The 23,917-nt window shown below is 37.2% G+C and overlaps 1 protein-coding gene across 1 annotated transcript in view; it reads left to right on the forward strand.

Moving 5' to 3' along the window:
• The window catches only part of TMEM135 (transmembrane protein 135), a 154,863-nt gene that overhangs the window by 76,769 nt on the left and 54,177 nt on the right, over window positions 1–23,917 (forward strand). The window contains exon 6 of the mRNA XM_063148823.1: window positions 20,113–20,159. Within this exon, the coding sequence (XP_063004893.1) occupies window positions 20,113–20,159 (47 nt within the window). The remainder of the gene's footprint in view (window positions 1–20,112; window positions 20,160–23,917) is intronic.

Below are 23,917 nucleotides of genomic sequence, written 5' to 3' on the forward strand. Positions count from 1 at the left end.
TTCTTAAGTTTCAGAAACTCAAGCTTTTAAACCCAACAACCCTTAAAATCATATTTAGTAGAACTAAGTAGCAAAAACTCAAATATGAACCTTTTTTGAAGTACCACTGTTTTCTGTAGGAAATATGTATTATACAAGTGACTGCTTGAATAAAATAATGACCTTTCATTTATAAGTATCCTGCAGAGCTGCAAAAAGTAAACTGGTATCTGCAGTCTGACTAATGGACTGCTCACCACATCACCGCATGCAATTAAGCATAAGTGATTTTTCTGCTCAAGACAGCCTCAAGACTGATTTAGCAATGAAACTTAATTACTTCTAGCCCTTAGAGAAAATGGCTCAACAAGGTTGAGGTTGTTGGCAGGGCAGTGTGGGAAAGCTATTGCTGCAATTCCCTTCCCCACTTCTGATTTTCTGTTTGCAGTACTTAAAGCACAGTTAACTTTCAGTTAAGCAAATATTCCCACAAAACCGGTGCATTTTTATTTCCTTCTTTTTTACAAGGCTAAAGAAAAAGATAATGAAACATTGCAGTATTTTAAAAGCAAGCATTCTGATCAAATCCCACTGCTTCAGACTATGGGGGAAGTTATTCTCTGCTAATGGAAATGAAAACTTAAACATTAGTTCTCAAATGCTTAAGTGTTAGTTAACCATTCTGGCCAGAGAAATCTTAAGCTAAAAGATATAGGTAAATGCATTTGTGCTTCTTGGCAATTCAATATGTTATAAGTAAAATTTTCCTTTATTTTGTACTTAGGTTATAGGACAAAATGCTGAAGGAAATTAACATTACCAAAAAATGAATCATATTAATAAACTACTTTATACTCAAAATTACTTCATTTGAGTTTTTAGGAATGTGTTATTTTTCAAGGAAACAGGAACTTTAATTCTGTGACTCCAAGGAATACAAGGAATACATCTGGAATAACAATTCAGAGGGACATATGGCATCAATTGCCTTATATTTTCCTATATGGGGGTTCTGATTGAAGTAAGAGGGAAAAGTGCTCATTAATTATGTGGGATTAAAAATGCAAATGCTATGCTGTTTTGGATTTATGTGCCCTATTAAAGAACTGTGAGTATGGAAAAGATGTGGAAGCTGAGCAAAGAAAATTTACTTTTCTGTTAGTCAGCTGTGGCAATAACTTGCTTTATTTCTGTAGTATATTTTTCACCTTAACAGCTTTGACTCCCTTACTCTTATCTCTTCATGTAGAGAAATTTCTCATTCACCTCTAAGATTGTAATTTACAAAAATATGCAATATTGCAGTTGTAATTTCTTTGATAAATTTCCTCCTTAGTAATGCTCCAGGTCTTTTTCCTGTTAACAGTTATGGACATATTTATCAATGGAAATATTCATGGTAACCAAACAAACACATGCTAAAATATTTGCAGGAGTGTGCAGCATGAGACACTAGTTCCCAAGGGCATGTTTAGCACATGCTCTAGTGCTTTACTCAGTGGGAAGTGAATTTAAGAGTGTGTATAGGTCCCCTTGATTTTAACAGTATTTAACCAAACAAGTGACTTAAGCTTTTTGCTAGGCAGGAAATAATAATTTAAGCATGTACTTGAAGGGTTCTTTTTTTAAATTTTACTTTTTTTATCTTAGGTCAGAGCACTGAAAGAGTCATTGGAATCAGCACTATTTTAGCCTTATATTTAGACTCTCTGGAATAGTTACCAACCTTGGCTTATATTTATTATGTTGCGTTATATATATACCAATTTTTTTTTTTTTTAATTTGAGCTTGTCAGGCTAACATTTTCTGGGATAATGAGGATAGTGCTTCCCATCTGCACTATGCAATGTCAGTTTTCCTCCTTTCATGAAGGAGGAACAAGGTCTTTCACAAAATCCATCACTTGACAAAGTAATGAGAGAGGGACCAGAGACCTGAATTACAGTTGCACCTGCAGTGTCTATCAGGAACTACATGAACTCAGTAAGGGACACTTGCCTTGGACAGTTAACTACCTGAATAAACTTGGGAAGATACTGGGAAAAAGTTGATTATTGACATCTCCTTGAGAGGCTTGGCATAGGTAAGTGAGTGACTGGGAGTCCAACAAGCACATGTGAAAAGTAAGCTTTTGCTCTCCTCACTATATAGCCAAAATGCTACTCCTTATTTTGCAATAGGTCATGCAATAGATGTGCTTAATTTCTATAGTAAACTAATTAATGGGTTACCTGCAGTGAAATATGGTGGTCTCCTGCAGTTTTAGCTTCGGGTGGAGATGGATCCAGTGGCTTGGCAGCCTCTGTTCTTTTCAACCATCCAGTGATATAGGATGGTGCTGGCTGCCCTGGAAACTTCATACTAAAAATTTAGGACTAATAATATTGTTGGGATATAGGATAAATCATACTCTTTGTCTAACTCTTGAATTCTACTAAAGTTTGTAAAAGCTAAGTTTCACTCCTAATTAGAAGAAAATCTTTTGTTGGATTAACGGTAACAGCCTTGCTGCCTCCTTTTGTTCATGGCTGAAGTGTTTATAGCAAAGGGAGAGATGCATTGTATTCTTTACAGAGCTCCATTCTGGAAGGTGCTTTGACTCCCTTTCATGTTGGATTTTAAATCTCTGTTATTTGTTTGGAAGAAGAGTTCAACACTTATGTATAGTTTACTTCTCTGAATTTGCTCTGAGCTGTCATTTTGCGGTCTGTGCAGGATGGAACTGAACAGAGGCAGATGTGGAAATATTTCTTTTCAGTAAGATTATTTTGTACACAATGTACTCCTCTCTGTGGCGTTCAGTACAGCTCATTGGACTTCATGTAAATTTAGGACAAAAATGTAGACAAATAAATTTCCCTGTGTCATCTGCATGTCCTTGAACTCGGTTTCACTTTGGGATGACTGTGTGAAGAGACCACGAGTGGGTACAATTTTCCAGTCATAAGGAAAGTGCTTGGAATTCCTGACATTTGGAAGTGTTCACATATGTTTGATAAAATGTGAGGTTTTTAAAAAAAATTTTAAAAAAAGCTTTTAAGTTGCTGGAACTCAGAACTTTTATGTAATCAAGTCTGACCCTGGAGCTGTTTATCAGACTTAAAGAAAGTGCCCTTCACTTCATTTGAATGCTAGTGGTGATGTTTAAAGGAAAGATTGACTAATATCTCTTTCTATGTTCTTGGCCACCAAAGATCCTTAAGTTCATTCTCTTGTTTCATCTTGAATGACAGAGAGCCATTTAAAAATAACAGCTGGTGACCAGTGTGGTCTGGTAGAGGTGGTGGGTATCAAGAAATAATTCCTGTGTGAGATGTCTTATTTTCCAAAGCATGTTCTTCCAGCAGTGAACTGTACTTGTTAAACTGGCTTAAATGAGTATTTTTTTGCACTCCCAATATAAATTATTTCAGTTCCAGGGTATGCAGTTTCTACAAACAGCATTTGGCATCAAGATGCATAAAATATTTTTATTATTTTAATGTATCAATAATATGGGAAATACTGTTCTAGATAGTGGAACTTTGTGTACAAAGGGCAGAAATAAAGGTATTTGATTGTGTTGACTAATAAATATTTTGATGTATATTAAAATATCAGTACATGATTTTAAAACTATTAAAGTGCTGCTCAACAATGGACGTGGTGACAAACAGCTGGCTATGAAAAGGTTCCTGCCTTGGTCCCTTATCTCAATGCATTTTTATGCCAAAAAAATGACAATTTGAGGTTACATTACTAATTCTGGAGTGAAAAGTGACACCTGTTTAGCATTTCAAATGCTGTACTTATGTCTGAAGCAGACAGACAGAATTTGGAAGTTCTCTCTTTGCATCTTCACCCTTCCCCATTTTTGTTTTCTCCAGTATTTAACGGTTGGTTTCTTGAAGGTGCTATCCAGACAAAGTCTTTTCTAATAGTAAGTAGAAAGAGCCTTTCTAGAGCAGATTTTCAGCTTCATCCCTGGAGTGAGAGCTGTGGCAGAAAAATGTGGTTAGAGGGTATCAGTGTTGCTGGAGTGGCACTGGGAGAACTGGGCCAGCCTGTTGAAGGGGGACTCTTTGGACTGGTGTCACCATCTGATCAGAAGACTGTGGGAAAGGTTGTCTGTGAGTTACAACATAATTTCTGTGCTGCCTGCTATTAAGATGTCTTCAGTCCCACAGCTCTGAATGTGAAAGGTTCCCCAAGAAGGGATTTTAGGAGAGCTAAACTTAGACAAAGCTGCTTTTATTGCTGAAATACCTCATTCAGTCATTTTCCCAGTATAGATGAGAGTTGAGATTTGTCTCTATTAATTCCCTCAGGGTATCTTAAAGAATTTTATGCAAGATCTCTAAAAAAGAAAGAATAGTGTTTCTGTTCCTATCTGACATTATATTAAACATTTGAAAATATACACATTAAACATTTGAGGATAGAGTAATGAAACAGAGTTGCTTCAATTTTTCTTTGACCCATTCCTGTATTGTGGGCAGATTATAGTATCAAAATACTGTAGCAAATCACTTAATAATTAAATTCTTTGTTGGTATCTCAGGAGTTTGAAATTCCTTTGGGTTTTCCCACCACCACCTTTGAAGATAAGGCCTGATTTGTCATGTGTTACATGATTCTAAAGTAGTTTCTGCTCAGGTGACCTAGCAAGCAGATAAAAGTGGTGCTGTACTTGGAGGAGAGAAAATACTTTAAAAGTTTTTTCTAATTTAACCATTTTTTCTTTAATGTCTATAGATTTAGCAGAGTTTTACCCTTTCAGAATATACAAGCCTGTTTATCCAGTTGTGTAAGGTTGCCTTAAAATGAATCAAAACCTTTCAGGTGTGAACATTTGTTCTTTAATTGGAAGCAAAAAGTCTTTGCTACAGATTCAGTACTTATTATAGGTAAGACCTGAGAAAGCTCCTAATTTAAATATCAAAGCTTTCCAATGGAAAACACATTTTCAAGAGAACCAGAAGTTAACAGAATTTAATTCTCAAATATTTCTTGGTTATTTTTGAGTTGTTGAATTTTTCTGTTGTTTAATTTTCTGTCTTAAATTTGTTTCTCCTCAAAAGCATAGAGACCTCAGGTCAGATTTATAAAGGCTTCTTACATTAAATCTGCTAGTGTTAAGCCTTCATTCAGTTTTCATGTGATGTGTATGTGTTGTGAATTTAATTTTTTGTTTTACGAAGCTGAATGGTAATAAGGGTCTGTGATTTTCCTCCCAACAATATTTTCATGTGTGCTTCTCCCTAATATGTGTAATGAGCACTGTATTGGTCAGTGTTTGAAGATGCATTTCATTGCCTCAGTAGTGAAGTAGGTGTTCTAGGAATAGTATGAAACAGCCAGAAGTTCTGGATGCAATCTGAGAATTGCTTTGATGTGATATTTGTACAGGAGTACCAAGCTTAGGAACCCGTGCAAGGCTCCATTTAGTTTCTTTTTTTTTTTTTTTTTTTTTTTTTTTTTTTTACAAAAGGTAGCTTGTAATTAGGGTTGAAAAGGACTCTTAATGGTGTACTAATTTATTCCTCTTCCTTGTCCTGACAGGTTTAATTATTCCTAAGTATCAGTGAATAGACTGATGACTAGCTCAAAATTGACCAGTTCCATTGATGATTGGGCAGTGATAAAATCGTTTCTTCCATTTTGTTTCATCTTTTTTTGTAAGTTGTACTAGTGAATTATTCTTCCTCAGGTAACCTGTGTTTTACTTAATTGCAGATAAGCCAATAAGACATTTCCTTTACTTCTTATGAGTGTTTTTTTAATTTCCCAATCATCATCCTGGCTGCAATTTCAAGGGTTTAAATCAGCTTTACTGGCTACAATATTTTCTCATAAAGTTAGATTAGAACTTTCTTTCCAACACATTTTTAAAAATTGAAGTAAAATTCCCTCCCTCGCGTAATATTTTTTCTTTCCTGGGTTCCTGGCATTTTTTCTAAACTTAAAATAACTCAACATGCTGAACTTTTCCATATTGTCTCCATCAATGTCTCCACTGTTATTTCCTTTTTCCCCTTTGCTTCAGGAAACACATTTTTCATGTCACTCACTGGCAAGGGAATAGCTGATTTATACAAAGACCAAACTGCCTACCAAAATGATCCTCTTTTATAATTTCCAAAAAAATTGCAAATTTTTCCCCTTTTCTGCCTACCTGTCAACCTTTTTTAATGTAGTGTTATATTATGTTTTGTATAGTATAAGAGCTATCCTGTTGTTATCCCACTACTGAGTGATTCATCTCATCTGATAGGTATCTCCTGGTTGTGCTCTGCTTGGCTTGGTTATTTCTCAAGGAATGAGGAAAGATGCAGATGATCAGTTTCGCTTTTTCCAGTACATGAATAGCATAATTCTGCAAAAACATAATTCTGCGACAGCATTTGATTTATGGCAAGTGATAAGGAGGTGGGGTGCTGAAAAGTGAGAAGGGCATAGTCCTAGCTAAAAGAATGCCAGGAAACCTACTTCTGTGTGAGTGGGTAGAGGAAGAAAACTTACATAATGGGAGAACAAAACAGATTACTATGTGAATCAGAATAGTTGATATATTTTACTGAGTCTTCATGAACTGATCTCATGATCAGCAGACTTTTGTCCAAGCTCTGTTATCCTTGTAACAGAAGCAACTGATTTGCACAAGACCAGAGCAGCATCAGTGAGTGCAGCAAATGCAGTAAGCTGTGCAAAAGGACATCCTTGGGTGTCTTCTGAACTCACCTGGTGCTCCAGACTCCCACTTGAAACAGTCTGTACTTGAAAGCTTTGCTATTACTACAGCTGAAATGGAAAATTAGTGTTTGTTCTGAAAATAGCACTTTGCTCAAAGAGGTGATGCTCTGATATTCAGAAAAATAAGCCAGAAACCTCATAGAGCATATGGGTGCATACCAAGAATGATGGGAGAAAATTCCTCAAAGACACAAACTCATGAACTGAAATAATAAGCATGCTATATTCCCCTTGGCTGACATCTCAAATATCTTTGTTGTGGTAAAGACTAGATGTTGTTCAGGCCCTGGTCACTGCAAAAATTGGATGCAGAGTCATCAGAAAAGTGGAGTAGAATCACAAAATAATTAAGGTTGGAAAAGACCCCTAAGATTAACTATAACCTGGCACTGCCAGGTCCACCACTAAACTTACGTTCCCAAGTGCCACTTTCACTCATCTTTTAAATCTTCCTAGGGGTGATGGCTCCACCATTTCTCTGAGCAGCCTCTTCCAATGCTTGGCAAACCTTTACATGAATATCTTTTTTTGGTAATAGCTAAAACAAACCACCCTTGGCTACAGCTTCAGGCTTTCCCCTTTTGTTCTGTTGCCTGTTCTGTGGGAGAAGAGTCCAACCCAGCTGGGAAGGAAGTTGTTTTTTAATCCTCCCTCCAGAAAGTTTTAAATCTGGAAAGGCTGATGCTTTTACTTAATGCCTGTTTTATGTGTGAGTCCCTTTGTGCATCTACAGACAGCATCATTTCAAGAACGATAATATACCCAATTTTATGCTTCAATTTTAAATATGTTGAGGGGTTTTTTCCCCCAGTATTTCTTTTGTTCTAAGTGGAGGCTGAAATTGATAGTAAGTAGATAATCTAAAGTGTCAAAAACATTAATACCTTCAGTTATTATGTGATAGCATAATTTTGATTGCATGAATGAAGTACCTGAAAATTGTTACTTGCAAGATGTTGCTTAAAAAATACTAATGTGAGCACAATAGTTCATTTTTGTTTACCAGAACTATTATATTTATTTTTTGACTTCCAACCAAATATCAATAACATAAGTAATCTCTTAACTATTAATCTATTAAATATTGTCCAGATTAACATTTTATCTATATTGGTGTTGCATTTCTACAAGGATTTTTTTTTCTGTAATTTGATAGCTGAAACTATTGGTTCCTGTTTTACACTGGTATGTACTTGCTTGAGTTTGTGTAACCTGATCTATTTGTCTGAATTTTGGCTGTTCTGGGGCATGTGCTGCCTGCTTGACTCCACTCTGCTTTTGTCTCCCTAGTTTTCACTTCTTTAATGATTCCCTGCAGTCTGTGAACATTAGGGTTCATGTGAGGTCAGCCATACCTTGTAGATAGTGATAATAGTGCAAATAATGACAAATATGGGGGGGGTTACATGGTGTTTCCTGTATTTAATTTAGAGGCTAGGGATTTGTGTGCAGCTAGCAAGAATGTTGCATGAAGTTTGGTTTATCTTTAGGTTCAGATTTGAATCTCTGAGTATGCTCCTGTTCCCAACCCCCTTTTGTATTTTGCTTTAAAAAAAAATCCTGTAAATTGAGCATGTTTAGGGATCTTCTGTCTCTGTGTTTGTCTTTTTTCATGTTCTGTATGTATGGTATTTCTTTACTTTTAGGGCTTTTGTAAAGCTGTTTCTATTTAGCCACCACCTGAACCTGGGTAGCATGAAAAGGAAACTGGCCCCGCTAAGGAATAATTTTAGTCCCTGATGACAGTGAGAGTGCATGGAGGGAACACAAAATATTTTCTTACAGGTTCCAAAAAGAAGAGATGGCTCTAGGCTACAAATGCCTTTTGCAGAGTAGGAAGTGATGTGTATATGTGAGTGATTTGAAAGCTCAAAAAATTTCTCTCTCTACCAGCTGATGCTAAGAAGTAATTTAATATTACTGGTAACAGTGCCAGAAGAGGTAGCGAGGCAGGCAAGTTATTAAAAAAGTATCAACAGCAACAACAAAACTCCCTTTTTACAGCTTTTTAATAAGTCTGTTCTAAATTGTAAGATTATAGGCTTCTGCTTATACTCTGAATGAACAGCTGTTGGAATATAAGGAGCTGGTGGAATAAAAGGAGCTCTTGGTTTCCCCCAGAGAGCCCTTTTTCCATGCAGAGGTGAGTGCAGGGGGCTGCGGTGCTGGGTACCGCTGGGCTGTTGAGGCTGCTATTAAGGAAACAAAATAAAAATTAAATCCTTTCGTTTCTGCCTTGGATTCAGAGAAACTACTAAAATCTCTGAAATCCCTGGAAATTATGATATAACAGTTTACTCAAAGATTTCAGGAGTATTTGTGAAAGCATTCCCTTAAATATGGAGTAATGAAATTTGATGAGATAACCTTATATGCCATCTTCTTTTACCTCAGTTGTCTCTGTTATTAAGTTAGCAGAAAGAAGGCTTTGTTTCAGGATACTTTCACTAAGATATGCTGAAGTCTTCTTTTGGTTGATTGATTTGTTCTTATGTGCTCTATTGGGAAAAAAGGCACATCTAAATGTGATGGATACCCTGATATTATGCACTCTGTCATTTTACAGAGTAGGATGTGCACTTAAGCTGTTTTACAGGAAAGTCTTTTGAGACTGTTGAGGAAACAGGCCAGAAACATAATTACGCCAAAGCTGCTGACTTTTTAAAAAGAATTTCCAGTGATAATAGGATTTAAACTAAATACAGTTTAATTTCAATTCCATTGCTGCAATTTGCAGGAAGGAAATTGTACTTTGAGTTCACATTTTTCTGGGTTTGAATTTGTTAACCCCTTGTGTTAACCATAGTTGGGCCACTTTGTTTTGCTCTTCTTTTCAGCATTAAAGACATAAAAATGAAAAGTTGTGATTGGAAAGAGAAGATTCTAGTGTTGTTGTATTGCATTTGGATGTTCTCGTAGCTCAGTTATGCTTTTGGGTACAACTAAGATAGCATTTTTTGGTGCAATAGGAACTGGCCCTACAATTTGTTCTTAGTCCTGTTTTTCTGTAAAAACTTGTCTGGGAGTGGCTGAAAGATGAAAAGATGTTTTCAACTGGTCATCCCTGAACCCAAGGGTGTTTGGGTTGTTTGATTTACATTATAATCATCCATTGTCTTTGAAATTTAAATAGTTGTGGGGTTTTTTTTTGTATAATCCTGTTTCGAATGCCATTTTATTTCATTAGCTGGGAGTTCATTTACTCACACCTTGGAATACTGTGTTTCTCAGTGATGACTTGGAAAACTTGAATCAGTTTAATGGAGCAAATATTTCATGACCACCTATGGGTACATTTCACCTTTTGCTGTACTGCTTTCAGAGTACCTGTTCTATAATCAAAAAGCCTTTAATTTTGGGATCTTAACCAAATCATCTGGTCTTCTGCACCATTTGTGGTGCATCTACAGGAGCAGAAGACAGAGAATTAAATTGTTTCCTGAAAGAGTGATGTGTGGAGTCCTGTAATCTTCACTAGCTGAAGCTCGCCCGTGTGCTTCAGAGCAATACTTAATAATGAGACAGTTCAAAAGGGCAGCAGGTGTGTTCTGGAGAGCAGGAGGGAATCACCTGAGCTCTTTGCTCTTGTATTTGAATATATTCCTGTTGAGTCTTTTACACAGTTCATTGAACTGAGTGAACTCATGATGTGCTTTCTTTCACTTTTTCTTTTATCACAAAAACTCTTCCTAGAATTCTTGCAATTGTTCTTCATCCTTTTACTGTCAAGCGAATAAGACACATCTTTCAAATGTATTTGTGTTGTGGCTCCCTGGTGAAGCCAAGGAGGCTTGACATTTGTCTAGTGACATTTAGGACTAATCTGGGGCTAAGAATTATTTGAATGTAATATTTGAGGGGAAAAAATAATCTCATAACACTTTGAAAATGTCATGTTTGTGAAGATTCAAATCTAAAGCACTTATTTTACAGGAAAAAATACAGTTGATTATGTATTTTGGAGTAGTAATCAACTGCATTAAATGCAGATATTTCATTAATAAAATTGTTTAAATAATATTCTGTTTTCTCCTGTAGGTAAAAATCACACATATCATAAGCCTTTACATTTTTAAAAATAATTTAAATAAGTTACCTTATTTTTCCATAAACAAAAATTCATTAATTTTTTTAAAAGCTATTAGTGCAGTAAGACATTTTTCAGATATAAGTTTTTCTCATGGGATAATTGTTTTGTGCTGCCCTGAAATTTGGAACATGCATATTAGAAAAGAGTTGAACTCACACAAGCTGTATTGTACTATGTGCTTTGCATAGACTTGGTACTTTTACTCAATGTTAGCTGTGTTTCTGCAGCAAAATCAAATGTGAAACAGTTAAAAAAAGCCACAGTTAGCAGCAGTTCAAACTTTGGTTTAAACATCTTGTTTGTGGTATAGTCTCTAGCACTATTTTTAGCCATTAGTTAATGTATTTTGTATTTGAAAAAGCGATGATACAGTGCTCCATGGCTCTGAGGTAGAGACTGGAAAAGATATGAGTGAGAGAAGGTGTTGCAAGAAAGATCAGACTTCTCTCTCAGGTTTAGCTGCTGAAAGGTTTTGTCCTTTCAGCTTGTAGCTTACACTCAGGAGTGCTTGCTGAGTAGGGAGAGTCTAGATGAACGAGAGCTCAAAGTAAATCCATAGTCCCTTGGCAAACAGGAGACAGTGTGTGTTCCCAGTCATGTAGTATTTGACATTATTGCCTAAAATAATGAACAACTTGAAATTTTTGAGTAGCTTCCTAAAATGTGCCCAGGAATTTGAAACAATTGGGTGTGGTGACAAGAGTGTCACAAGCAGTGTCAAGAGCTCAGTAAATTTAGCTGTGTGGTCAGTTACAAATGCAGCTAATCTCCCTATTGTGATCTTTTTGGATTCCTGTAGTTTTCAGGACACAACACTATAGTCTTGGGCATGGGTCCTGTCTGCACTTACCTCAGTGGATTGCACAGCTGTTTTCTAGAACTGGATTTTCATTAATTTTCTCAGTAACGATTAATATTGCTAAATGAAAATAATCTTTGCAGATGGATTGGTTTAGATCTTGATAACCAGCTCTTTGCTAATTACATGCTTTTTAAGGGTTTTTAAACTCCTTTTATCAAGGTGACTTTTTCTTTGAGGTGTTTTGTGCCCAGTTGTGACACTATTTGAATGTGTCCTCATTTATATTTTATAAAAGTTACAAAAAATAAAAATCACATTATAACAACGTGCCACAGTACTTTTGAAGTTCTCCAAGAGCAGACTTAGGAAATTTGGTATACCGGGTAACCCACATTATCTGCCCTTTTGCTTTTCTTTCCTATCCCTTTTTCCTACTGGTCTGATACCACTGTGTGGATGCAGTTTGCCATTGGGAATTTTATCCCCCATGGTGGATGCTGTGAAAGAGGTAATTTGTGGGTCTGGGACAGTCTTTGTGGTATCCTCCTTCGCCAGCTCCTAGCAGGAGAAGCTGTGTGCAGGCAGCCATCCTCCCTTCCCAGAGGACAGGAAAGGGTGAGAGAGGTGGGGCTGCAGAGCAGAATATGGCAGGGGTGTAATATAAATGAAATTGTGACCATTTAGTTGTTTTATAACTGTATATACCAGTTATAAAATCTTGTAGTCTGGTTTTGAATCAGAAACAGAGTAATAACTCTAGGCATGAATAAACATTCACACCAACTTTTAAATATCTAAGAGAATATTTAAACAATGACCAAAGGGCATAATCTTATGTTAACCTTGTTTCAATTTGCTTATGTTGTTTTGATCTTATTTTTTTCTGTGTTGTGGTGGTAGAAACAATAGCAGAAGGAATAAAAATTAATCTGCCTTTTCAGTAGCACTCTGCTGGTGCCAAGACTTTTTCCTGAACCTGTAGGTGTTGTGTGGAGAAGTGGGTGACAAATCTTCTAACACTAAAGTGATTGGTAAAACAAACAAGACAAAATTTAAACTGTTGGGAGAAAGAGAAGCATAATATAATCTATACTGTTGATCTTAATCAAGGTGTAATAAAGTTCTGTAATGGAGGAAGAATGGGTGTTTGCTATTGGTGTGTGGGCCTTTGCTGTAATCTTTAAAAATTAAGTACTTTAAGTAAAACACTATTATTTTTCCACTGATTTCTGCATTAGTTTTCAGCTTCTATATCTAAGGTCTAAGACTATTATAGCTTAATAAGAAGATAGGGGAAGGCACTGTGAGTCAAGCTAGAACAGTTTATAATAGTGCTTCATGAGCTTCTGCACAACATCTCCTCTTTCCACTCGGTCTCCATGTTGGAGGTGGTTGAAGGACCACCAGAGGGGCTCTTCAAAATGAGTTGTCTCTGAAGCACAGCCATCACCACCAGCCTGAGCCCCTTCCCTGGCTTACTGCAGTGATGTGGATGAGGGAGAAGGAACCTCCAGCAGTGGGATGGAGTAGACATCTGTGGCAAGAACTCACGTCCTTCCTTTCACATGCCTCAAGGGTATCTGTACTTTCTCAGGAAAATTCACTGGGAAGTAATTCCATGAGCAGCATGAGCTCCTCCATTCAACAGATAACAAAGTCAGTGCTTTCACCCCCTTCCAGTCAGGTCTGATTCTCTTTCCTTACATGCTCACATAAATGTTACTTTTCAAGAGCCCTTGTTCCCCTGAAGAGCTGACTGTGTCTTATGATGACAGCCAGTGTCAGCTGTACATTGTGGAGGCTCCTATCAGGGGAAATGTGAGAGGCATTTTAGCTTATCAATTTAGCAATTCCCCCTCCTCACGTTCTCAAGGGGGCTCTTACTTGCAAAGCAATGCACGCAGTTCAGAATGCTAATAAAAACTCTGCCAAAATTGGGGAGAGATACAGGAATGTTAAATGACATCTTATACAAGGTATCAGGATTTATGCACAAGCATAAATAATTATCATCAATTTTAAATATTTTTCCTCAGTTAGTAAACATCAAAATATTGCTGTATATGTATATATAGAAACAGCATTTGTGTCTGCTAGTTATGCAGCATTTTTAAGAAAAGAAATGCACAATTTCTGAGCACATTCTTTAACGTGTATTTCTCCTGGCTGCTCCATTGGTTTCCTCAGCCTCTTCTTTGCCCGGCTCACAGTCTCAACCAGCAGAACAGAGGGGGCAGCTCTGGGTGTGGGCATATGGGGCAGGAAGCTCTTGAGCCCAAAAGATAACTATTTGTCTGTTGTTAACTTACAATGAATCTGAGCATGCTAGATTTTTAGTAATTTTAAAATTTGTCCACCTAACTGACTTTAATTATCAAATACATAAATAATAGTTAAATGCTTGCAATAGTGGGAAAACTCTGCTTTTTATATCCGAATTATCAAGATAGGTGATTTATTTCTACCTCTTTCACCCCGTCCCTTTACTAGCTTTTAATGCATATCAAAAATTCATCACATTCTGCTACTTTTCAGAAATTTCACCAGTATAAATCATTACTGGATAGGAAGTGGCATTAGTGGCATTCATGATGCTGCCTTGCAAAGTGTTGTTCTTATACTATTAATGCACGTGCTTCACAGCAACAAAATTATTTCAATAACTGTAAGCTTTTAAAGATTAATAACTTGCAGTTCCTTTTTGGATACTAAGGTAATATCAAACCTTGTAATTCTTCAGTGATTGTGAGCTCTGGAAGAAGAAGAGACAGATAAGCAGAAATTCTCATGGTGGAGATGAAATCTTGGATGATTGTAACATGAGCTAAGCAGTTATGTTCAGAAGCCTAATACAAGACATGTGCATGGACTACTAAGAAAATTTATTGGGTTTTTAGTATTTACTACATTTGTAAAGCTCTTGTAGGATAAGTAACCTGATTTAAATTTCAGCTTACATATGGATTTAATACTTAGAGATGTTAGTGTTTTTGTAGTTTTCATTTGCGGTGTTGTATTTCAAGTATATCACTAATTCTGCCTTTTCAATATATTTTGAACAATTCACAACTAATTCACGTTTATTTGTCAAAATTATAATGGAGGGAGGTTCAAATTGTGCTGGTTGAATTGACTATGTTGTTAGTATCAGGCTATGATTTGATTTGGGTGTGGTTTAAGCTGTCTGGCCCTGCCCCTATGCAGTCCTTGAGAGCAGAAAATAGTTGCTTTCAGGTGGGTCACATCTAAGATTTGTTCTTCTGTGCATCTCTGTGCCAGAAGAAGACACATGGGATAATCATCAAAAATAGGTGCTGGAGGAGGAGTGATGACTACATATGTTCATTTGCCTGAAAGTACATTGTAGTTTGAACTCAAGCTGTGTGCATGGCCCAGCAATGGGCATACCTGCACAGCAGCATGTGTAGCCATCATGAGGAACATGTCAGGTTGTAGAAGGATCATAGTGACCCAGTCCCAGATTTTTAAATGTGGATTTGAGGTGTAGCTTTTTAAATTGAACTCGGTACACTCCAGTGGTATAACACACAACTTTTGTTTTTGTTGGTGATAAAATTTCAGTGTCATTTGGCAACTACTTTTTTGGTGCTTCAGTCTCTCAAGCCTTGTGCATTCTTGAAGGCAGTGGACTTTCCTGAGAAGCTTCCAGAAAGAATATTTGGTGGCTCTGTCAATGTATGTTGTAACTCTGTTTGCTATGGCTAGTAGAATATGAAAAATGGGGGAGGAAACTTGACGAGTGTTTTTTTGAGAAAACAAATGAAGAATGCTGAAATGCTCAGTTATAGATATGCATGTATATATATATATATATATATACACACACACACACAGAATTTATGAACTAGAAAATCAGAGGTTTAGCTTTTTTTTTTTATTCATTGCAGTTCTTGTGGGACTGGCAGGTGCTCCTGGTCTTGGCTCCGTTACTGTCTGCATTTGCCAATTGTAATCTTTTAATCGTGATCCAACAACAGTGCTTTAACAAGAATCTATATAATCTCTTGTTTAATAACACATACTCATGTTTCTTTTGATCTTATCAGCCCAGAGATTGCTTCAGACTTGCTGGCAGAAAAGAAATCAGGAACCTCTGAGAGCTGAGTGTTGTAGGTGTAGTTGAACTGGCCCTGTGCCCAATAAGTATCTGACAAATTGTTTTCTGCATTTTCATAAAGCCTATCAATTTTAAAGCAGCAGTAATTTTGCTTCAAAAGTTATTTAATTTCAGCTAGGAAGATAATCATTATGCGGATGACCATGGGTATGACAAGAGTTTTTGCTGTTACTTTTGAGAGTTCGTGCAATTCTCCCCAGCTGTGCTGCATTTCAATTAGAGGTGGAGATAAGGTCTTAAAAAGATTTCCATTTGACAGGATTAGCTAGTGGAAGAAGGTAAAGCATTGCATCCTTTGAAATTACCAGGGTGATGTGGCTCCATTTCAGGATTTCCAATTGCCGTATGTCTTTTGGGATTACTAGAAGTTTGAGCTTGGTGAAGGACAGCCACCATTTTCCCTAAGTCCTTATGTTTTCATACAAAACCAAATAACCCTTTTTCATTGTAAAATATCTTTGTTTTAAAAACTTCATTAATGACATTTCTGTTCAGGAACTGTCTGACTTCTTTAATAAGCACTGGCCACTCTGAGAATGGAATAGCTCATTTTTGCTGGAAGTCAAGTGTTATGTGCCAGTTTATGAAGCTGCCTTAGGTCTTCTGTGAGCTGGTGGTAGCACTGTGCAGTGTTGAACTGTAGCTCCAACACTCTGGATGCTTCTACCACTAATAGGACTGATCTACCCATTTACCTCCTCCTGTCTTCATTAAATAGATTTTGAGTAGCTTCAGTGCTTTTCTTTTTAGTTACTAGGTCTGTGTTCCTTTATCAGAGACTTCAGTCCTAGTCTTTATTCTGACTGTAGCAGAGTAGCCTCCAATCAGAGACCTTTTGTACCCCAGGAAATCTGACTATAATGGAAATGATTAAAGAAAGTGCACATAACCTCAGGACTGAGTAAGGTGCGGGAAAAGCCTGAATACACAAGACTCGAGTAGTTTTGATAGTTTTAGCAGTGTTATTTTTTCCTTTCTTTGGGCCAAGATTTTTATCTGGCTGTGAGGGAAGGTCATTTGTGAGCTACTTCTACTGGTGTTACTGGGTCTACTGCTGTGACCAGGGCAAGTGGTAACCACTTTGACCCAGAGCTTTTTGTTTTGTGCTCGGTGCTGGGTACTGCCAGATGTCACTTCCTTTTGCTGACTGTGTGATGGCTGAACTTTCTTGGAAAAAAATAAATACTGGCTTTGCCAGCCAACAGAGATCTGGAAAAAAGTACCTTTTCAGTTTTGTCAGCAAATTTCCTTTTATTTATTATTTTTTATTAAGGTTTAGCATACTACAGTGGAGTATAATGTAATCAATTAGATTAAAGTACTCACATACCAAATATGCTAACCTGTCCTGGAGCACAAGGATTTTTCCTTGTAACCTACAGGCATCTCTTCATAGATGTTAAAATCTTTAGGGCATATCATTCTCATTGGCAACATGCAGGTTTTCTGCTTGTATCTGTTTCTTCAGCTGGAAAGTTTCAAAGTCTGTATTTTGCCAAGTACATTGTGTTGGTCTTCTGTTGTAAATCAAAAAGTAATGGACTCTGCAAGGAAAATCCCAAGTGAGACTTCCTGCTCACTGGAATAGCAGTCTTTTTCACTTAATATTTAGAATTCCATTTCTGTAGCCCTTAGTATTTTTTCTTTTTTTTAAATATTATTTTAAAAACTAAAATAGGTACTGCACATTGTACTGAAGATATTACAAAAATTCTAGAATGGGGAAAAAGTTAAAAAAAGGCTTATTTTGAAAGTAGCTTAGATTTGGGGCACAGTGACAATTTTTCTTCTGCTTCTGCCTTATTTGTGCTATGATAAGGCAGTCTCTGGACTTTCCCTGTAGGGCTGTGAATTTCATGTAGAAGAGTCTGGGTCTAATTTAGCTGCATGTTTTGCTGTCCTTCAGTTGAGTAAATATTGGAGACTCCCTGTCAAACATGTCCACAGCATTTCTTGGATATGTTTGCCTCTACTGATCTTAAGCATCTCTGATAAAGGAGATTCCACTATCTCACAGACATCTTGTTCTGGTGTATCACTACCCTGGAGAGCTCTTTCTATTATCTAACCAATGCTTTATTTGCTGTAGATTTAACTCTGCCTTCCTCTTCCTGTACCTGATGAGACAGATTTATCAGTATATGATAATTATATGAAAAGAGTTGTCATAATCATCACTAGCTACTACTTTTATAGTTTCAGCAGTTTTCCAACAGTTGTACCCTACAGGCCTTTTATTCCCATCATGATCTTCTGGACTGTCTTGTTTTGTCTATGCTTTTCTTTAATAGTGGTCCTCAGGAGGTTCAACAAAGGGATGAGTCGTGGTTTTGGTGAGGAATGGCACCAGTATATCCTGGGACCATTGGAAAGCAGCTTTTCAAAAAAGAATTGGGGGTCCTGGTGGGCACCAAGCTGGACATGAGCCAGCAAAGGTCCCTTCCAGCATAGGAGGCCACTGCCAGAAGGCTGAACAAGGTGATCTTTCCCCCCTGCTCAGTGCTGCTGAGACATGTCTGTAGTGTTGTGTCCAGTGCTGGGTTTCCCAGACTGAGAAAGCTGTGCTGCTTTAGCCTGGAGTAGAAAGAGCTCTGAGGGAATCTTAATTGTACGTATAGATTGTTGGAAATACTGCATAGAATATCTGATAGATTATTATCAAACTTACTGGGGAAAAAAAAAAGGTAAAAAAGGAATAAAAGAAAAAAGGGCACGAAAAATACTGCTTAGTGAAGTGTTTTTGGTATGCAAAGGCATACTTTTTTATTGTGTTGGTTGCTTTGGGGTTTTTGGTTTTTGTGTGTTTTTTTGGGGGGGGGTTCTTTGTTTTTTTGGGATTTTTTTGTTTTGTCATCCCCCCACATCATCCAGAAAACCGGTTCTTTGCCATATCTCACTTATTTCCCAATATGGTTGCTCAGGCTGTCAAGCCGCCTTCTCCCTGTGTCTCCAGAATAACCTCCAGAGCTTGGTTGACTGATGAAATATATTTTGAACTTTAGAGGAATAGGGCAGACCTTTTTGAGTAGAATTTGAGTTTAAAAACAAGTCTGCTTGTCTGCTCTTGCTGCTAGTTTGAAATGAAATACTCAATTACTCTCATGAAATATACCTTTGCCCTAATGATTTTGTATAAAAGGATTTCAGATGTTCACATTTTTGATGCAGATTAATAAAGTATGATAGTATTGATGAAGGAAAAAATTGGTAGTTTACACAGCAAATGTTGTGTCTCGTGTAATCTAGTTTTAAGTCACAGACAGAGGAACTTAGAAAAGAGAAATGGTGCCATTAGTAAGATTTTTTTTTCTCTGAAAGTTGTTGTAAAGATTTCCTATGCAAATTTTTCTCACACTTTCTGATCTGTTTTAACACGCAGCAGCCTCCTGTTCTATGTGTTCATAACCTTCTAATTTACACCTCTGCCACCTCTTCCATTTCTTCTCACATAAGATGTCTGTATCCTCTCATGATGAAAACTTCTTCAACCCTTGAAAATAGGTGCAAATATTTTCTGAAAGACTTACAATATTTCTGTAAGGATTTTGCCTCCTAAATGATGGTATGAATATGGGCCAGTATATCTAGAACAAAACAAAATTTTCTCACTTGTGAGGTGTACGTGGCAAAGATGGATTGGATTAAGGCAGGTGTTCTTCAGCACTTGTGAGTTCCTGTGCAGGTGATAAGGAGGAGGTAACAGCGCCAAGCCCCAGCAGAGAGGATGGCAGTGGGAAGTAGGACGTTCCCCTCTCAGTGCTGGAGAGCTGCTCAGTTTGCTCAATGACTCTTGTATGAGCACATTGATGATACAGAGCAAGATAGGATTGTTCCAAGTGAGTCTGGCACTAAGCTAAACTACTAGAAAGGGTATTGTTAATTGGGAATAGAATTATCTACTCTCACACTTGCTGGAAAGCAGTTCAGGACAAGCAGCTGTCAAAACAGATTTTTTAAACACTGGGCCTTTTAAACTGGAACTAGCAATATGATATTTCAATTAATCACAAAAGCAAAGACTGGTAAAATATGATGTTTAAATTTCAGTTCTAATATTTTATTGTTTAAATTATGTTGTTCTATAAATACTTTTTTTCTTGGACTTCTATTACAAATGCTTTTTAAGTGGTGCCATTTGCTGTGTCTGTTGTCCCACTACTCTGGTTTGGGTTTCAATTTTTTAAGCTTCTACAAAGTCCACTAGAAACTAGGCAATCCTTTTTGGTGGACTCAGACAAACTTTCATTCTGACCCCTCCAGCATATAAATAAAGTGTAGCTTTCATAGTAAAAGTTACAGAATCCTCATGATCCAGAACATGCATGCAGTAGTAGTGTGTTATGTAATAACAGTCGTTCTTCTTCTCGTAGGTCCTTTTGTTCTGCATCACAGCTGCTCTGTTCATGTTCTTCTTCAGGTATGTTGCTGGTGTATCTATTTATGTTGTAAAAATTGTTTTGAACAGTGTTTTTTAGAGTTTACTGCTTTTTGGTACTCCTCTGTATATTCTTCACTCAAGATGAATTGACTAGAGTGCTTCAGTGGCACCACCCAGTGCTGTGATCATAATTGGGCTAAAAAGGGAAATGTTGAGTCTTCTGGAAAATACACTGATTACTTAAGGAGTTTCATCTCCTAAGTAAGACCCTGGAGATGTAACACAGTGTGAAAACAATTGAAATCTGCTTTTCACGGCTCTTTTTAAGAGCTCAGGGCAGGAAGATCGCATTTTCTCTTCTGGCAAAAATAGAGGAGAACAGGAAAATCAAATGCTGCGGCCCTAAATAATGCCAAATATTTGACTTGTGTGCGGGTGTAACTACCTTCTTTCTATTTTAGAATAAACTTTTTTCATGTGTTTTCACAAGTTATGAATTACATCCATGTTTTAAAACTTACAATGGTGGGAGCTGGATGAGACACTCATTTTAATGGCTTGTTTATCTCTCAGTTTGCAATATAGATGTATGTAATTTATCTTATTTCCCTTTAAATACCAGACCTCTCAAATTTTCTTCATTATATCTCAAATTGGAAAGTTGCTTTTTAATGTAACCTTTGACTACAACCCTTTGGCTTAGAATTTTCTGCGGCGTGCAGCCATCTATGGTTCTTGAAGCTGTATGATCCCCTGGTAATTGCAAAACTCTGGAAGCTGCAGCTTGTTTTTCATAATTCCATTACTTACGGATATTGGCCAAGAACAGTCTGTGGATAGAAGAGGGCTGTTAATTTAGGGGATTCAGAGAAGCATTCCTCCTTTCATCTATAACCTATTAAGAACTTTGCATTAGCAGTCTTCTTTTCTTCTTTATTTTCTTCTACGTCTCTGAGTTAAGCCATAACAACCTCAGAGAATTTGACTTGCAATGTTGAGGTTGGACACCTGTCTGCATGCATGCTGGTCAAATGAACTCAGAGCACTAAAATTCTGGTCAAAACTATAAATGTTGCATGATCTTGGAGGAAGCTAATTGTCTCCTACCTATGTCTTGGTAATGAAGTGGTGTTTTAGAGAGAGCCTGCAAGTTAAATCACAGAATCCTAGAATAGTTTGGTCTGAAAAGGACTTCAAGGTAATCTAGTTCCAACCCCCCCTGCTATGAGCAGGGACATTTTCCACTGCACCAGTGCTCAAAGCCCCATCCAGCCTGGCCTTGAACACTTTCAGAGATGAGACATCCACAGCTTGTCAAGGAAACCATTCTGGTGACTCACCACCACATGTTATGTCACAGTAAAGAATTTCTTCCTAATACCAAATCTAAGCTACCCTCTTTCAGTTTGAGGCCAATACCTCGTCCTGTCACTGCATGCCCTTGTAAAAAGTCCCTCTCCAGCTTTCCTGTGGCCTCTCTAGAGGTGAGAACTGACACAGAGCCCAGATGTATTTGGTGAATTTTTCCTTGACCTGACACAGAAACACTGGCAATTGAATGGTCTCCAAACCACTTTCTCTTCTAAAATAGTGACTCATGCCAAGGCTGATGGAATATCCTGTTGAGCAATCATCAACAACATTTAATTCCTTTTGTCTTTGTTTTAACAGGGGAATTAAAATAGAGACTCAAGTTTAGTTTAATTATTGGGGGAAAAAAATCTATTTGTAAACACCAGTGAATGTACTAAGACAAATTTGTCCAAAATAATTAGCACAAACTAGTTTTTGAGGTGTTTTTTTTCTTCCTTTCTCAGTATAATCAGTTTTGTGAATCTTCTTTTGTGTGAAGACTTCTTCACATACTTTCCTAAAGAAACCAGATATAAAGGGGTCTGGGTGAAAATACCTCTGGGTATGAACAGAGTCTGGTCAACTGCTCAGGGAGAAGAGACAGCAGAGAGGTCACTTAATCAGGCCTCAGAGTTGCCCATTTGTTGGAGCTAGCTGTGATTGTGAGCTGGTTGCTGTCTGAATTGATAAGTGAATTAACTATTGATGCCCTCAGTAAGATTTTGGACAGCCTTGGAAAAATCCTGTGTGCCTACGGAAGGCAATCTTCCTGTTTCTGTTGTCATCTAAAGCAGAAAGTAATTGAGAGAGTCATTAAATTACGTTTCCTATTTAATGGCTCAAAATCACTTCACCCTTTTTCTTAATCATAAATGGATCAAACTGATAAAATCACGTTCATACTTTTGGAATAAACACCTTATTCAAAGGCAGATCTGTTTGGCTAGTAGAATATATTCCTGTTGACTATAAAACACTGTTAACTCCTAACAAGCATTCACTGACCTGAAAACCAGAAAAATATCCTTTGCATTTTACTTAGCTTGTTCCCAGAGTGGCTTTGTCCTCTCCACCCAACTAAAATGTCAACAAAGGTACTGAGAGCAGTAGCACTCATGGTCCCCAAGATCATATGAAATGTCTTTCATTATTAAAGATAAAATCCTAATATATATAGGGTGTAATTTGAAACTTAAAACTTTTCTAAAAAGAGATTTAATCTAAGTCTACCTCTATGCTATGAAAGTGTGACTGATGCTTGGGAGTCAAATGTTGCACAGAATAAAAGCAAAGTAGTCTTTTATTTTCTGAGTTCATATAAACTGCCTTATCTGAAGTTATCGGGTTCTCTGATCTTAAAAATTATTACTGTCCCTAATAGGTAGCCCTGGTTGGAGCTGAATTCCTAACAGCTCCAGATTTAACTAAATTTGGCTGCTTTTTTCTTCTCTAGGCAGTTTTGAGCTGAATAATTTTCCTTGCACAGCTTGTACTGTGATGCACGGTAGCTGCATTGGATTGAGCCAATGGTGCTGATTGGGAAAGCATGGAGAGCACAGATGCTCCACAACATTCCCATGGACTTTGGTCATTTTCAAGTAACTGCATACCAGCATGACTTTAGGTGATCTTTGCTGAATCTAGGAAATTAAAAGTTATTTGATTTGTAAAGTTCAAAACTGTTTTCTATGTGGAAGAATTGAGGTATGTTCTATGCATCACACAGCTTCCAGGGTAGCTTTCAGGTTGCCAGGTTAACAGCAGCCTGTAAAGTTGAGTTTGCTTAGTGTTGCTTCTGGAAGGCCAGTGGTTGATAGTCATCCTTTACAAGAGAAAAAAAATGTTGCACTTAATTGCCACATGATCATACCCGTCCCTTGAGGTGGGTGTCTTCCTACCTACTCCCTACTGTAGCAGGAAATACTGCTGTAACAGATGCATGAGTCTTGGTCTGTGGAAGGATAGATGCTGTTCTTCTTGATTTATTTGATTATTTCCTTTTCTAGTATATTGATTGTCTTCAGTATCTTGCTATAATCTCTATCTTATATTGTTTTCTACACAAATCCTGTAATAATGGTCTATTAATGAGGCAGATGTTTCATACTAGTTGAAAACATCACCAAGCAGCCTTGATATTTATTACTGGAGTTTTCCCCAAATTATGTTGGACTGTTCAAACATTATTGCATCTGCTACAGGACAAGAAAAAGAAGGTGCTAAATCTCAGGAGTAAAGAAGTGAGGTTACAGAACTGAAATGGTAGAAGGAAAAACCAGGAATAATTACTTCAGAATAGATAAAGTGAGAGGAGAGTCAGAGTCAAAGGTAAGTTCAGAAGAGCAACATACAAAGGAAAACAGTAGGAAGAAGGTAGGAGAGAGTGACCAAAGAGGGAAGAAAAAAGGTCATGTCAGGAGACAGGAAAAAATAGAAGAATATAC

Source organism: Melospiza melodia, chromosome 2 (genome assembly GCF_035770615.1).
Source record: "Melospiza melodia melodia isolate bMelMel2 chromosome 2, bMelMel2.pri, whole genome shotgun sequence".
NCBI classification, from domain to species: Eukaryota; Metazoa; Chordata; class Aves; order Passeriformes; family Passerellidae; genus Melospiza; species Melospiza melodia.